At 37.2% G+C, this 15,066-nt stretch overlaps 10 protein-coding genes across 10 annotated transcripts; 4 read left to right on the forward strand and 6 right to left on the reverse strand. All coding sequences in view use genetic code 12, as the record gives it.

Annotated features, from left to right (window-relative positions):
* Positions 1 to 110: 110 nt before the first annotated feature.
* CORT_0D06870 (hypothetical protein) lies at positions 111 to 1,106 on the forward strand (the record flags this gene model as incomplete). Its single annotated transcript, XM_003869604.1, has 1 exon — positions 111 to 1,106. The coding sequence occupies one exon, from the start codon at positions 111 to 113 to the stop codon at positions 1,104 to 1,106; it is 996 nt and encodes a 331-aa protein (XP_003869653.1).
* A 5-nt stretch (positions 1,107 to 1,111) lies between these two features.
* Positions 1,112 to 2,635, reverse strand: CORT_0D06880 (Esa1 subunit of the NuA4 histone acetyltransferase complex; the record flags this gene model as incomplete). Its single annotated transcript, XM_003869605.1, has 1 exon — positions 1,112 to 2,635. One exon carries the CDS (start codon positions 2,633 to 2,635, stop codon positions 1,112 to 1,114), a length of 1,524 nt encoding a protein of 507 aa, XP_003869654.1.
* Positions 2,636 to 3,839: 1,204 nt separating this feature from the next.
* CORT_0D06890 (Dot5 nuclear thiol peroxidase) lies at positions 3,840 to 4,700 on the forward strand (the record flags this gene model as incomplete). Its single annotated transcript, XM_003869606.1, has 1 exon — positions 3,840 to 4,700. The coding sequence occupies one exon, from the start codon at positions 3,840 to 3,842 to the stop codon at positions 4,698 to 4,700; it is 861 nt and encodes a 286-aa protein (XP_003869655.1).
* Positions 4,701 to 4,822: 122 nt separating this feature from the next.
* On the reverse strand, positions 4,823 to 6,274 carry CORT_0D06900 (Ted1 protein; the record flags this gene model as incomplete). The annotated part of the gene is made up of 1 exon (XM_003869607.1): positions 4,823 to 6,274. One exon carries the CDS (start codon positions 6,272 to 6,274, stop codon positions 4,823 to 4,825), a length of 1,452 nt encoding a protein of 483 aa, XP_003869656.1.
* Positions 6,275 to 6,603: 329 nt separating this feature from the next.
* CORT_0D06910 (Atp5 F0-ATP synthase FO subunit B) lies at positions 6,604 to 7,251 on the reverse strand (the record flags this gene model as incomplete). The annotated part of the gene is made up of 1 exon (XM_003869608.1): positions 6,604 to 7,251. The coding sequence occupies one exon, from the start codon at positions 7,249 to 7,251 to the stop codon at positions 6,604 to 6,606; it is 648 nt and encodes a 215-aa protein (XP_003869657.1).
* Positions 7,252 to 7,547: 296 nt separating this feature from the next.
* On the forward strand, positions 7,548 to 8,687 carry CORT_0D06920 (Rml2 protein; the record flags this gene model as incomplete). Its single annotated transcript, XM_003869609.1, has 1 exon — positions 7,548 to 8,687. The coding sequence occupies one exon, from the start codon at positions 7,548 to 7,550 to the stop codon at positions 8,685 to 8,687; it is 1,140 nt and encodes a 379-aa protein (XP_003869658.1).
* An 87-nt stretch (positions 8,688 to 8,774) lies between these two features.
* CORT_0D06930 (hypothetical protein) lies at positions 8,775 to 9,362 on the reverse strand (the record flags this gene model as incomplete). Its single annotated transcript, XM_003869610.1, has 1 exon — positions 8,775 to 9,362. The coding sequence occupies one exon, from the start codon at positions 9,360 to 9,362 to the stop codon at positions 8,775 to 8,777; it is 588 nt and encodes a 195-aa protein (XP_003869659.1).
* A 193-nt stretch (positions 9,363 to 9,555) lies between these two features.
* Positions 9,556 to 10,575, reverse strand: CORT_0D06940 (Est3 telomerase subunit; the record flags this gene model as incomplete). Its single annotated transcript, XM_003869611.1, has 1 exon — positions 9,556 to 10,575. The coding sequence occupies one exon, from the start codon at positions 10,573 to 10,575 to the stop codon at positions 9,556 to 9,558; it is 1,020 nt and encodes a 339-aa protein (XP_003869660.1).
* Positions 10,576 to 10,819: 244 nt separating this feature from the next.
* CORT_0D06950 (Dnm1 dynamin-related GTPase) lies at positions 10,820 to 13,387 on the reverse strand (the record flags this gene model as incomplete). The annotated part of the gene is made up of 1 exon (XM_003869612.1): positions 10,820 to 13,387. The coding sequence occupies one exon, from the start codon at positions 13,385 to 13,387 to the stop codon at positions 10,820 to 10,822; it is 2,568 nt and encodes an 855-aa protein (XP_003869661.1).
* Positions 13,388 to 14,220: 833 nt separating this feature from the next.
* CORT_0D06960 (Dnm1 dynamin-related GTPase) lies at positions 14,221 to 14,718 on the forward strand (the record flags this gene model as incomplete). The annotated part of the gene is made up of 1 exon (XM_003869613.1): positions 14,221 to 14,718. One exon carries the CDS (start codon positions 14,221 to 14,223, stop codon positions 14,716 to 14,718), a length of 498 nt encoding a protein of 165 aa, XP_003869662.1.
* Positions 14,719 to 15,066: the final 348 nt, after the last annotated feature.

Genomic DNA, 15,066 nt, shown 5'->3' on the forward strand with positions numbered 1-15,066 from the left:
ATACTTTAAGATAATTGACGACCCTGTATTGTGACTACGCAAAAGGGGAGAACATTACGGAAGCAAAAAATTTGAACATATCCTCCCCCCACCTGCCAATAGTACATAACATGAGTCAAGAGATATCAAATGCATTAACTACAACATCACCCGAACTACAAACCTATACAGGTCAATGGAAACTTCTACGAACATTAGCTGGAGCACATCAAGGTTGGGTACGAGCAGTAACTGTCGATGAAGTCACCAATAATTGGTTCGTCACCGGCTCTTCAGACTCCACCATCAAGGTTTGGGATCTTGCATCACTGCAATTGAAAAGCACAATCACAGGTCACATTATGGGAGTTCGAGCACTTGTGGTCTCCAGAAAGTTCCCCTATTTGTTTTCTGGTTCTGAGGATAAGACATTACGGTGTTGGGATTTGGAGAAACTGAATGCCGCTGAAGGATGTCAGATTAAGAATTTCCATGGTCATGTTGGTGGAATATATGCAATTTCACTTCATCCTCAATTAGATGTTGTGTTGAGTGGAGGTAGAGATGCCGTTGTGAGAATATGGGATATTCGAGCCACGAAGGAAATTACATTATTATCAGGACATAAAAGTGATATCACTTCCATTGAATCATTTGATAATGAGCCACAAGTTGTCACAAGTTCAATGGACGGGACCGTACGATTATGGGATTTACGCAAACAAAATACAGAGTTGTGTATAACACAACATTCCAAAAGTATACGATCAATGGCTGCACATCCAATGGAACAGACATTCACCTCTGGTGGTTCTGATGGTAATATCAAACAATGGTTACTTCCAAAAGGAGAATTGTTAAACAACTTCGAAAAGTCGGAATATGGAGAGATTATTAATACATTATCGATAAATCCAGTCACAAATACATTGTTTGTTGGGTATGATGACGGTAAAGTTGAATTTTATGATTATACACTGGGAAAACTACTGCAAGCAGGACAAGCACCAGCATTACCTGGTTCTGATGGAGCAGCAATTTACGCATCAACTTTTGACACATCTGGACTAAGATTAATTACAGGTGGTGGTGATAAAAGTATAAAAGTCTGGGGTGAGATTGAATAAATCCCTTACCATCCAAATCGTAATTGACTTGCTGTGAACAGTGGTGGGGTCCAATTTAGAAGTTTTGGGTTCAATTCATGTTTCTTCTTCTCCTTCACTTTTTTAACTAGTTTATCATACATGGCCATAATTTGATCAGTCAAGACAATGATATGTTGACCTTTGTAATACCGTAGCATTTTCAATGTCGTTAATGTATGTAGTATATCTGTTGTTGTCATGCATGTAATTGCAGATATATCTTCAATAGTGATCTCATTAGTGGAGTTCCCATTTCGTGATGGTGGTGGCGAACCTTCATAATCATCTTCATCAGCTGGGTGTGAATTGTTTTTTTTGAATAGGGTCGGATTGTTTCGTTCAACCAATAGTTTAATCAATGTATCAGTCCAATAAGCTCTATAAGATAAAAGTCCCAAATCAGACAATGGCTTCTCGGGTGATCCCACTTTCTTTTCCACTGCTGATAACATGTAAGAAAATTGTATCAATAATTTACCAAATCCTCTCTTTTGATAACAAGGGAGAGTCAAGATACACGCCACATTATACCCATCGGCACTTTCTTTTTCCTTGGAGAAAAACCCGACAACATGATGCCCTTGCTCTGATTTTATAGTCATGACATAAAACAAAAAGGGGTCAACATCATAGTACAACGTCTTGTGATCCAAAAAGAGCTTACAAAGTAAACAAAGGTTTCGACACCAGGTCCTTTGTTTCCTGCCATCAATTTCCCAAAAGCTTACTTTTGAATCACGATATATTTCATTACCTGGTGGATGTTTCATTGAACATTTTGATCTAAATCTTTCAAATTGCTTTTTGGAGCCAAAATAAGATAATGTGAAATCACAAACATATATTGCATCTTCTTCAGTTAATTCAATGGGGTATGGCGAGAAATACCACGGTTCTATTATATGTTCACCAAGAATCACAGTTGATAAATTTCTAACCCTAGCCACCTCAGAATGATTTTGAGTCATGGACCCACCTGATCGGAGCTTTTTGATTTCTTCTTCTCGACTTACTTCTTCTCCTGGTCTTTTCAACCCCTGCACATTAAGATTTTCTAAATCCATTTCATCATCATTCATTTGTGGTGTTTCTTCTCGTGGTGTAGAAGCACTAGTGCCAGCTTGTGATTTTGAAGCTTTCAGTTTTGTCTTCTTCTTTTGCTTACTTTCTTTCTTCTCATCAACTTTGACTTCAGGTAAAATCAAGGGTCTCTTAAAATTTATTCGGTCAATTTCAATCCATTCATCTAAACGTTTATTGAAATCTTGGTAATGGACGTAAAAAACTTTTCTACCCTTTTTCATATGCTCTTGCAAGATCTCTGCTAATCTTTCTTCTCCATCTTTGGTAGCATATACTTTACAACCAGGTAAGATATTATCAACTGTGAAGAAATCTTCATTGTTTCCATTCGCACCATCCTCAGTTTTGATTTGTATAGGAGTGTTAGAAATGGGCTCCTGGTCGCCGTTGGATGAAGGATCGGGCTTAGTCTCCGTACTTGGCATCTGACGATTTGATTATTGAGTAAATATTGATGGCGATTTAATAAACTCCTTGTGATATGGTTTTTGATAACAAAAAATTTTTGGGTGACGATTTTCGTCTGTCACACAAAAAGGAAAGAATGTCGTAGAATGAAGTGTCGCATTTAGTACATGACAATACCATGAATGGGAACACGAGACAAAGACGGCCTAGCTTGAACAACCCCTATGTGTATGGACTTACAAGAGAAACCAACAAGCTGTTGCTAGAGTAGTATCACTATCAGCATCAGCATCAATATCAAATTAAGCTGGTTGACCCAAGCGACTAGTCAATTCGTCAATAAGACACTCAGCAGGCGTTGGAGTGGATGCGAACTCTACTTGAATACATTTTAGCGTAGTTATGGATACTGTTCATATTGTGAAAAAAAAGTACCAACCGGTTCAAGAGATGACGAACATTTAAATTGTTTAACGCCTGAATTCTTACTCAATATATACATTGCTCTTTAACCAAAGTGATTCTCAAACCTTATATTATAATATTTAGAACTTGCGTTGTGGGTAATAACAAGTACGAGTGCTAAAACAAAAATAAAAATAAAAATAGACAAACTAAACAGTCAGTGCCAATGACTATTATATATTCTAGAAAGATCTTCTATAGGATAAATTGCAAAATAACAATTCGGGGGGTGAGGAGAGAGAAAGAAGAGAAAAACTTGAGTTTGAAGAAAAAGACAAAACCCCTTTTTTTCTTTCTTTTCGATATAAACTATTCTGTATGCAGTACAACCACTTCAAAACTATCCTTTACTCCACTGTCTTCCTCCTGAGTTGCTGCACTAGAGTCACCGTCATTGGTCTATATTACAATGGCTCTTCCCAATATAGTTCTATCTAATGTTTGTATTCTCTATTCTTCTTCCCGTGGACTCTTTTGTGGTGAACTCCGATATCGCTTCTACTGATATGTACATACATACCCTTCGTTTTTGATTTCTTGCGTTTGTGTAACTTTGCAAAATAAAATTTCACTCACCCACACTTTTTTTGACATTTTGCCATTTAGTTCTCAATTATTAGACGCTTGCTTTTTCCAATTTGAACCAAAACAACCCCATTCTATTTGATCTATATTGATATATTGTTTTGTCTTTTCTTTTCTTTTGCATTTGATACTCAGGGAATATTACAAATAAACATAGCTTTTCAATTGACAATGTCTGGATTACGTCGTTCCGCTAGAGTTGCTTCTAATTCACAAGCTAAACCAGAGCAAACTACCAATGCTACTGTACCACCACCAGCCAAAAAGGCCAAAACTGAACCGAAAGCTGAGCTAGAGCAAGAGGAAGCTGAGATCTCACAAGAGATTGAAGTTGGTGACAAGATTCCTGAGCTCACTTTACTCAATCAAGACGAAAAAGAAATCAATTTACCAACCGTTGCAGAACAACATAAATATGTTGTTATTTTTGCTTACCCCAAGGCATCAACACCTGGATGTACAAGACAAGTTTGTGGTTTTCAAAAAAATTATCAATTCTTGTCTGATAAAAATGTAGCTGTTTTTGGACTTTCTGCAGACACTCCTCACAATCAAAAGAATTTTCAAACTAAACAACATGTCGAATATGATTTATTAAGTGACCCCAAAAAGGAATTAATTGGTATTTTGGGTGCTAAAAAGCAACCCTCAGGAATTAAGAGATCACATTGGATTTTTGTTGATGGGGTTTTGAAAGTCAAGAGATTACAGATTTCTCCTGAACAAAGTGTTGATGGTGCTAAGGAGGAGATTGAAAAGTTTATTGCCGAGGCAAATGGTGATAGTGGAGTTAAGGAGGAATCATCTGCTAAAAATGGTGATGAAGCCAAGCCGGTCACTGATGTGGAGAGCGTAGCAGCTGCATCAAGCGAGCAAGTTGAAGCTCCAGAACAGGATGAGAAACCTGATGGAGCCAATGGAGCCAATGGAGCCTCAGAAGGGAAGACACAGGAAAAGGAAGAAAAAGATAATGCTTTGTTGTCATCAGAACAACCTTCGGAAGTTAGCACCGAAGCCGCAACAGTTGTTTGATCAAAAAGTATACTACTCTCAAAACCCCTTTGTATTACAAGTATTTGTAGAAACAGTGTTCTTTTATACCTTAAAAATAAATAAATTTAACTATGCACAAGCAACATCATCAACTTCAAAACTCAAACCAAAAATGTGATCGATTTCAATAGTATGGCAACCAAAATGGCAACTTTACTTGCCCACCACCAATGTTGTACCGTAAATGAGCAATAGGTAAAATTGAAATTCCATCGATTTTGGTCAAATTGACCGGTTAAAATACCGGTTTGACCATCAAAGTCTCCCATCATTGACCGAACTACAATTTCTCTAATTGGCTGTTTATTGGACGCATCCTTCGTCTTTGATGCTACCCAAGTACCATCGTTATCAAAATTGTACCAATCATCACAACCTTCATGATCATGCCCAGTTAAGATAATTCCACCCTGATCGGGATTGGGAAACACGATATTGAGTAATTTTTGCGTCGTTTCAAAAGATAAATGATTCTGGCTCCGCAAAAGACCAAGTTTGAATGGTTCTCGTTCATAACTTTCATCATAGTATCGATGTTCAGGTCCGTCTCTACACAACCCAGCCTTTTTGTACATCGGTATATGGGTCAATAAAATTGTCGTTCCTTTAAAATTCGGGTTTTCATATTCACGTAAGTGGTCCAAAAACGACCATGTATAATTGACAAATTCCGGTTGTAAAGCTGGTCCTTCAAGAGTTAATGAATCAACGACAACTATTCTCCACTCACGATCGGTTCCCTTGTTGTAATTGATTACGTAGTTATTTTGACCGAATAAGTAATGGAATCGAGCCATGTGTTGCCATGTTGCATCTCCACTGTAGCCAATATCATGGTTCCCTGTAAGATTGATGAATAAGGGGTTTTCGTAATTGGGTGTGGTGCGATCTTGATGGACCCAGTCGTATACGTTATCATAAACTCTCGATTTGAATCGATGTAAAGGATCCATTTTTTTTTCATCTTCTAGCCATTTCCGCCAATCATAATCTTCGTGTTTGGTATAGGCTTCAATCACATGTTGTTTATACTCTTCATCTCTAGGAAACAATCGTTCAACAAATCGATACGTTCGATTATAAAATTCTGAATCCAATATCCACTGACTTGAAAACAAATCCCCCATTACAACTACGTGTGATGGGTGTAATCGATTATACATGGTGTTATAAATGTGACCAAGGTAAAAATCATTACCATAATTGTCTAATCTTTTGATATATTTCGTCAGTTTCCAATTACCATTGATTTGTGGATCACCAAAAAGCAACATATGGATCTCCTCTTGACCCTTTTTTATAAGCGCAGGTATATGTTGTTGTTGTTCTTCTTCTTTGCGTAATCCTGGAACGGTCCGTAGTATAGGCTGGAGATATTGGGGTGGGATGTTTTCAAGTATATCGAATTTTGGTTCTAATGTTGGTGAGTTGTGCCAATTGCATTGTCGTGGTTCGTTTAGTATATCGGGATAGAAGTAGACAAATATGTTGAGGCCAATAGCGAAGACTGTGGCCAAGTCTATTATGGCTCTTATTCTCCGTGATAATGCCATTGTAAAGTTTATGGTTGAAGGGAAAGTTTCGTGTTGGTCTGGAATGTTTTGTTTTGTTTTGTTTTATTTTTTTTTCCAATTGCGGTGGATCACTTTCAGCACATTATTTCGAAAAAGACCCCATTCTTCGACTTCCACTGGTGGATATAAAGGTGGGGCATAGAGAACAGCTTATAGAAGTATTTGCAGAACCACTTTTGAAGTTTGGACCAACTACGTTCAGAGTATCTTACAGCCAAATCGCGTTTCGCAAGAGAATCACGTATATCTAAACCAAATCGTACAATATGTCTCTTAAGCCGTATCAATCACTGCAGTAGCTACCTTTCTTACAAGTTTTCTCTTAAAGTTTGGTTCAATTTAGCAACCTTGTTTGCAATTGAAACATCAACAATTCTATCACCAACTTCAACAACCAAACCACCTTTTATATCTGGATTAACTTCATTCTTTAATTTCAAAGTTTTGCCTTGACCAACAAAAGAACTGCCACCAATTGAAGATTCCAATCTCTTCAAGACTTTAGATTCCAATGGTTTAGCACTTGTAACTTTAGCTTCAATAACTCCATTATGAGCATCATTCAACATACCAAACTTTTTAAAAATTGATGGGAAGTTACCCAATCTATTGTTTTCAGCTAAAACCAAAAGGAAATTAGCAGTAGTATTATCCAATTGTAAACTATTATTGACTTGTTTAACAATTGAAATTCTATCATCTTTAGTTAAAGCAGGATTAGTTAAAGCCTCTTCCAATTTTGGATCTCCCTTGATGACATTTTCAACCTTCTTTAAGGAGTTGTAAGTTTGGTTCATATCCGATTGTTGAATAGTGGCAGAGTATAACGAGTTGGCATAAGTTCCATCAATACCAAATAATTGAATTGGTGGTTTGGCATTTTTAGCGGCGGAAGCAGCATTGTTGGCCAATACACGAGTTGAAGCTAATGAACGGGTGAATACACGTGAGATCATAATGGGAATATATTTGTTATGGAGCTCTTGTCAATTGACCTTTGAATCCAACTGTTGTGTTGTGTTCTGTTCAATTGGTTTGTTGAATGAATGAATAAATGATTTTTTTTTCTCGCATAATCCATGGGTAAGTTGGTAGCATTGGGAATATATCATTGGCTTATACTTATTAATATGTAGGTATGGATGCAACTACGGTTTGTTAGGGTGAAAAACTTGTATGAAAAATTCTTTTGATCAACTTAACAGGGGAGCATCAGCAGGACTTCAAATAAGGATTCTAGCACAGAGAGATTATGATACCTAGGATCCCCCAAATACTTTCTAGTAGCCGAATAAGGCTATCTTCTGAGATTACCACGTTTAGCTGCAAACCCACACCTCATCTTACATCATCCATCAATATTATCACCAAACGATTCAATTCCTCGCAAGATCAATTAACTGATTTAGAAGCTCAAGACATCAAATACAGAAAACAAAGAGAACTTTCTCTTAGATTAGTCAAGATTAAAAACTATGGTGATTATTTCCCACCCCATACGCATCCAGGTTCAACTCATTATAAGAAACCAGTACATGATCATTTACACAAGGGACGTCCAGTTAAAGAATTAACTTTACCTAAAAAGAAGACTGCTGGTAGAAACAACAAAGGTCAGATTACCATAAGAGGCAGAGGTGGTGGTCACAAACAACGTGTCAGATTACTTGACTTTCATCGATGGGAACTGGGTAAGAATAAAGTTGTTCGGATCGAATATGATCCAAATAGATCGGGTCATATTGCATTGTTGGAAAATGTAACTACTGGAAACTTATCGTATATCTTGGCTCCCCAGGGTTTACGCAGTGGTGATGTAGTTGAAAGCTTTAGACAAGGTATTCCTGAGGATTTTATTGAAGAAATGAAGAGAACAAACAATGGAGAAATTGATGATGCCTTATTATCGGCCAGAATCTTACAAAGAGGTAATTGTTTACCTTTGAGAATGTTGCCAGTGGGTTCCATAATCCACAATATTGCCTTACATCCGGGTCAAAGAGCGCAATTGGTGAGAAGTGCCGGAACATTTGGTAAAATCTTGTCAAAGCATCCCGAAAAATCAAGGGCCATTATCAAATTATCCAGTGGTGAACATCGGTTTGTTCATTTAGATTGTCATGCTACTTTGGGTGTTGTTTCAAACAAGGAGCATCAATTGATATCATGGGGTAAAGCAGGTAGAGCAAGACATAGAGGTAGAAGACCTATTACTAGAGGTGTTGCTATGAATGCTAATGATCATCCTCATGGTGGTGGTAGAGGAAAATCTAAGTCCAATAAATTCAGTCAATCAAAATGGGGATTGAAGAAATTCCAGAAGACAAGACTTAGGGCTAACCCCAATGTAATTAGAAACAGAAAGGGAAGAATGGTAAGACATAAGAAGTAGGGGAGCTTGTAAATATATATATGTGTATGTATGTATAGTAATTAATGTAATGTAACGCATACTACGTAGTCAGTTACTTGTCTTTTGTTACATGCAGAATTGAATTGTGGATGAAGGTTTAAACTGTTGAATCAATTCACAAATCAAATGTTGTAAGATCCTCATCAAAGCATTGAAATTACCAGTAAATACAAGTGTCAACACCAATACTACAACCACTACAACAACTGTAATGGCAATAGGATAAAAATATGGCCCATTTCTATGCCTTTCAATTAATCCAAGTATCCAACGTTCCAAATACCGTAATATGATCTGACCAATAGGGATATAGCTTTCTTCTCTAGGTAATGGTGGTAAACTGTGTACCGACTGTGGTTGATGAGAAGCAGCAGCAATTGGGTCAGGGATATTAGTTTCTTCTTGTCCTAAATCTATCAAATCGTGACTACGATGAAGCTGTGCTTGGTGGATTGGAGTAGTTACACTGGACATGACATCTGAATCGTGGAATAGAGTTGGTTTGGTATCGGTTAATGTAGGTAAATTTGAAGTTGATTTGGATTTTATTGGCATTGGTGGAGGAGAAGCAGAGGGGATACCCTTGTGATGATGGTCATTTTGGTCCTGTGGCGTTTGATTAGATGATTCTATTCCACTTGATGGTGTTGGCATCCTTGGTAAGTGAGTCTATTGCCTGGTGTATCAAAAACGTCTTCTGGTGTAGTGGTAAAATTGTGTTGCAAAAATGAATTAAGATTACCAAAAGATCACCAAATAGAACATCCATCTCATAGAAACAAGCAAACACCTGTTCAAAGACATATAGCCTTCTTTTTCTAATAACAATCCCTTCTGAGCCTCAACTTCATCTCTCCAGCGGTTTCAAATAACACAACCTTCTGTAAAACTCATTATTATAAACCAACTTTAACGCAAACCTATTAAACTTAGGAACCCCATTGCCGCCCCCACAGCTACTACCATAGCCACCACCATAGACCCCTCCTGCTATAGACCCCCCTCCACCAAGATCGAAATCTTCATGATCGTAAACTTCATACTGTGATCCATTCTCGTTAACAACTTTTTCCCATGGCGGAGCACCTTCAACTCGACTAGCAAGTAAGTATTCAACGCTATACATAAACTTAAACTCTAGCACACGTAACACGCAATACCGGATTTTAGGATCAACATAATCCAAATTGAAATGAGTCCTGAGAAACTCGTGAGTCGCAAATTTCAAATTGGATTTTGTGATGAGGAGATAGTTGTTGATTGAATACGCATCAGTGAATGGTAGTCCACCAGAAGCTAGATAATTGAAGATTGATTTACTAGGGAACACAACACAGATCTTGTGCGTAACATCACTGAGTATTGCAGTTATGTCCCCCAGGCTCGTAGGCTGACCAAATTCAACAATTCGTAAAATAAAGCTTTGCGCAGTGGTGGCGGCGGGTGTCTTTGGAGTGAAATGTTTGATTATAAATGGGTCGAGTTTTGTTGATCGATACTTGATATATCGTAACACATCTTTAAGTAGCCAACTGGTGTCTTGTTTCTTGACGGAATCTTCTAAGTTACGGAACGATTTTGAAACTTTTGTAAAGTTTCTAAACCCTTGGTCATTATTCCTCTTCTTGGATCTCTTTGCTGAATTTTTAGTAAAGTAAGCTTCAGGCTCATTTTGAATTAGTAGTTGGCGATAATCTTGTTTATCGGATTCTTCATTAATGATGTTAAATTCGGTATCAATTGAATCAATTTTCGATTCGTATTTTTCATGGGTTCGTATTAATTTATTGATGTCGTAGCCGTATTTCTGATATAGTAATTTACGGTGATCCAGATTACCACCGCCGGGAGTAGTGGAAACGTCCATTGTTGCAAATACTCTTGGAAGAATGTTTTGGCGCCTTGGAACTAAACGCGTGTTGATTACCGTTTCATAATTAGAAGCATTAGCGACTAAAGCGCATGTACGCAATGTGATATCTACAACTCAAACCACCCAAGGAATATACATATATATTTACACTTATCCTTTGGATAGATTAACTTTATATACATAAAATTCTAAATACTCATTCTCCTCCTCTTCCACTCACCTCACTACTCTAATCTCCTCACACCACATCACTGATAATCTTCGAAGCTTCTTTATAAGTCTTCAACAACTCAACACATTTCTCACGTTCAGCTTGAATTCCTTCATCTTCCTGCAACAACTCATCAAACAATGAATCGTTATATAGTTTCACAACTAATCTATTTTGAATTTGTTGCTTGACGTAATTCACCAAGAGACACATGATTGACTTGGGAACTTGATCTTGAATCATTTCTCGCACAATACTGAAATAAGAAATGATTAACCGACGAATCAATTCACATTCCATTTGCTCACGTTCGGTTAGTTCGAGGATTGCAGTGTCGCCTTCGAATGATGTTGATGACGCATCGTTGGATTCATCGAGGGATAATTTATTGAAGTCGTGGGAGACGTGACCATTGATTGATGGAGATGAGTGTTGTGTTTGGGTGTGATGCTGTTGTTGAGGACTGGTGATGACTCCGTTGTTGACAAATTGTGTATTAAATTGCAATGTTGTTTCCTGAGGATGAGGGAACTTGAATGGAGTTGGATGTAATTGGGCTTGTGCTTGTAATTGTTGTTGATGAACAATGGGATCTTTACCAAGGAAATAGTTGAGATAAGATTCGTTGCTTTGATGATGAGAATGTGAATGATTGGAATGTTCTGCTCTAGATCTATTTGAGAAAGATCTCTTGTGCTTTGGTTGCTCATCTATTCTATCATCAACTGAATTCAAATCCTCCTTCATCCTTTGCACAGCTTCATCAATATCTTCTTCGTCTTCCTCTTCAACATCCTCTACATTCTCTTCAATGGCACTATTTTTCATCTTTTTGCCCAAGATTCTTTGTGTGGCCAATCTCAATTTACTATTCAGTTCTTGTTCTTTTTGTTTTTGACGCTCAGCAACAACTTCACTCATGGCTTTAGCAGCACCAACAAAATTTGGATGATTAGTGTTGATATAGGCACGATGGATTTCAATCAATGATTCAACATATTTGATAGTTGGCCCAAGACGTTCCCTTAGTAAATCACTCACAACTTCTATTAATCTATTTTGTAATCTTGGGTACCTATTCAATTCAGGTCCAATACTTGATGTGCAAACACTGTGGAGAATCTTCATTAATTCTTCATAAACCAACTCAACACATCTTTGTGATGGAGACTCTAATAAGCTAATTTGTGGCTTAACTAATAAGTCAAATGCCAATTCCGGTACAAACAATGAAGGTCTTGGACCGGTTGAGTTTCTAATTGCAGTACGAATATCTTGAACCGATAAGTTATGGGTGGGATTGATTGATGCCAAAGTTGATCCAAAAACTTCATTATAAATGTAGTAAATTCTAGCACCACCACACAATTCCTTAGTATCAATTTCATTAACTGAATTACCTTCAATTGAATTTATAAAGCCGTTGGCAAATTTAGTCATGAGAGTAAGAATCATTGCTCCCCTTGCCTCTCTAGAATCACCAATGTTTGGCATTTCTCCATACGAAGCCAATTCGTGTTCAGTTTGACCCATAAGTGTATTCAATTTTGCCTTAATATCAGGTAATCTATCTCTAATATGATTCATCAAGATCTTATTCAATGTTTGAGCAAGGTATTTGGTTCCACATTTATTGGCCATTGCTCTATAAGCAGGGTGATTGGCAAAAAATTGTTCTTCAGAGTACAAAGAATCATCCAATGATTTGTTTTCGGAGATATCTTGTTGAGAGCGGTTAACGATACCAATGAACCCCAATTTCAATGGATAAACGTTCCCTTTCAAAATATCCACTGCATTTGTTCCTTGATCCATCAAATCCAATTTAGTTAAAATCCCCACGGTTCTTTTCCCTGTCGGATCAACTTGTCTTGCCAATTTCAAGGATTCCGAATTGACCAAATCTACATTAGCAGGAGAAACAGCCAATATTATACAATTTGGTTTGGAAATGTACTCCAAAATCAAATTTCTTGTTTGCCTTTCAATATCAGTGGGTTGATCACCAATGGGGATCTTGGTTAATCCAGGTAAATCAACCAAAGTTAAATTCAATACATTGGGAGAATAAATCTTGAGGTTGATAGGTAATCTACTAATCCCTTTATTTTCTCCAGCAATTCTTAAAGTTTCACTTTCAATTTCTTTTCTAATTGCATTGAAATTGTAAAAACGTTTGTTCGGGATGTGCAAAAACTCACCCCATTCAACACGAGTTGTGGATTTTTTACCTCCTTTGGATTTACCACCATTCATTTTCCTAATATGTTCCTCCAAATTGACTTCTTCCAGCTCTGGACCATCAGAGCCATCGTCGTCGTGGTCACTCTTCTTCATCAGTTTCTGTTGATATTTAGTGACTATTGGATCATCTTCTTTAACATTAATCAATTGTAAAACTAAAGGCCTACGTGTAACAATACCAGTACCTCTAGGTAAAAAGTCCCTACCAACAATATTTTCTAGCACCGAAGATTTACCACAAGATTGAGATCCAACAACAGCCAAAATAGGTAAATCGATATCAGCCAATTGGGTGGTGGTTACAATATCTTGCAACTTGTTAACCACAGGTATAAGATCCTGAAAAGACATAGGGTGAATATACTGGCTGAGTTGACGATGATGACTGTGTTATGAGGGAATAATTTATTTAGTTAGATCTAATTTATCTATCCTGGTCCTAAAACTTAAGGTGGCCAATTCTGGAATCTCTTGTTATGAATCGAAAAAAAAAAAACGTAAATTTTTTTCTGTTGTTTGTTTCTGTTTGTTTCTGTTTGTTGCTGTTTTTGGTTTGCTACTAACTTCAGTTGTCACAACTTATAAATTAATGACACGACACTACGATCTCATACTTTATTAAAATCCATTTATATATATTATACATATATAAGACTCTGATTCGTTTCCACCATGTATCCCTGGTTTACAGTATATTCCCCGTTCTCCACCTCACCAGCTCTACTGCCGACCTTTCCCTAAATTTCTTGTGTTTCTTGTTTTGATATTAAATATATTAACGCAACTACTTGATTTTTCTCTATTTCGTGAATGGCACGAACTGTCGTACTCGTTTCACGACAATCATTTACTTTGCAAACCCCAATTTCTTTTCCTTGGTTGTGTTTTCAGTGATATAGGGATAGCATGAATATATTTATTATTAATCTGGGAAGTTATGAAGATAATATCAAAATCAATCCGATACTGCACATTCACCCGATCACTCCAAAAAGACTCCAGAAATAAAGTGTAATTACCTATAAGTGTATTTCAATCATATAAAGTTTACCCATGTCAGTCACTTCTCAGTTTATGGGACTATATAGCATACCCTAGTAGTAATATAAACAGTTCATACCACGATACACCGTCATCAATTGCATTAGTTCAGCATCGGAATAGTATTTGACAAGCTCTACAGTATGCTCATTGCCTTTCTCGCCAATTTTCAATTAGACACCGATTACCCTAGCCTAATTGTATTAGGGTTGAGCCAAAGAGTTGTATCTATGTTGGACAAGATGAAAGGCAAGAGGATTACACAATTATCGCATCAAACGGTGCGGCACGTGATTATTGGCACAGCCTTTGTGACTGAAAAGGTTGCAAAAGAAGTTTGTGAGCTTAGTTTGCAATTTCCTAAAGCAAGTATCAATTGGAGTAGCTCCTTGCTATGTGCAGACAACATGGCGTATCTCGTTGAACAAATGTTTAGGTTCAGTCATGTTATGCCAAAAGGATTCATAGGGATACTTTGGACTCCTAAATCTATCAAGTACATGGAGCCCATACAACTGAAATATTTGGTTGGTGAGAAAGGCAATGAGCATACTGTAAAGCTTGTCAAATACTATTCCGATGCTGAACTAATGCAATTGATGACAATTTATCGTGGTAAGAACTGCTTCTATTTTTACTAAAGACATTTGAGTTACAATTGTGAATACTCTAAAGCATCCTTTTCCATGTCTTTCATGAAATGCTTCTTGTTTCTCCAAGCCTCTACACTAACAATAATTCTAACATCCAGTAGATTCCCATACATCGACACAACCAGCAAAATCGTAAAGGGCTATGGCTATTCGAAGATTGTGTGTGCTACCAAGTGTGTTTAAACCAGGGTGCTTATATGCAGTATACGCGCGGAAAACTAAAAAACAGTGTGTTCAAATAATTGATCAATTTTTCAATCAATCAACCACCTACAAAGACAATCTCCAATCGAAAAGTGCTTTCAATATACACACACGCACAGCTAAACCACAGTT

Source organism: Candida orthopsilosis, assembly GCF_000315875.1.
Source record: "Candida orthopsilosis Co 90-125, chromosome 4 draft sequence".
NCBI lineage: Eukaryota > Fungi > Ascomycota > Pichiomycetes > Serinales > Debaryomycetaceae > Lodderomyces > Lodderomyces orthopsilosis.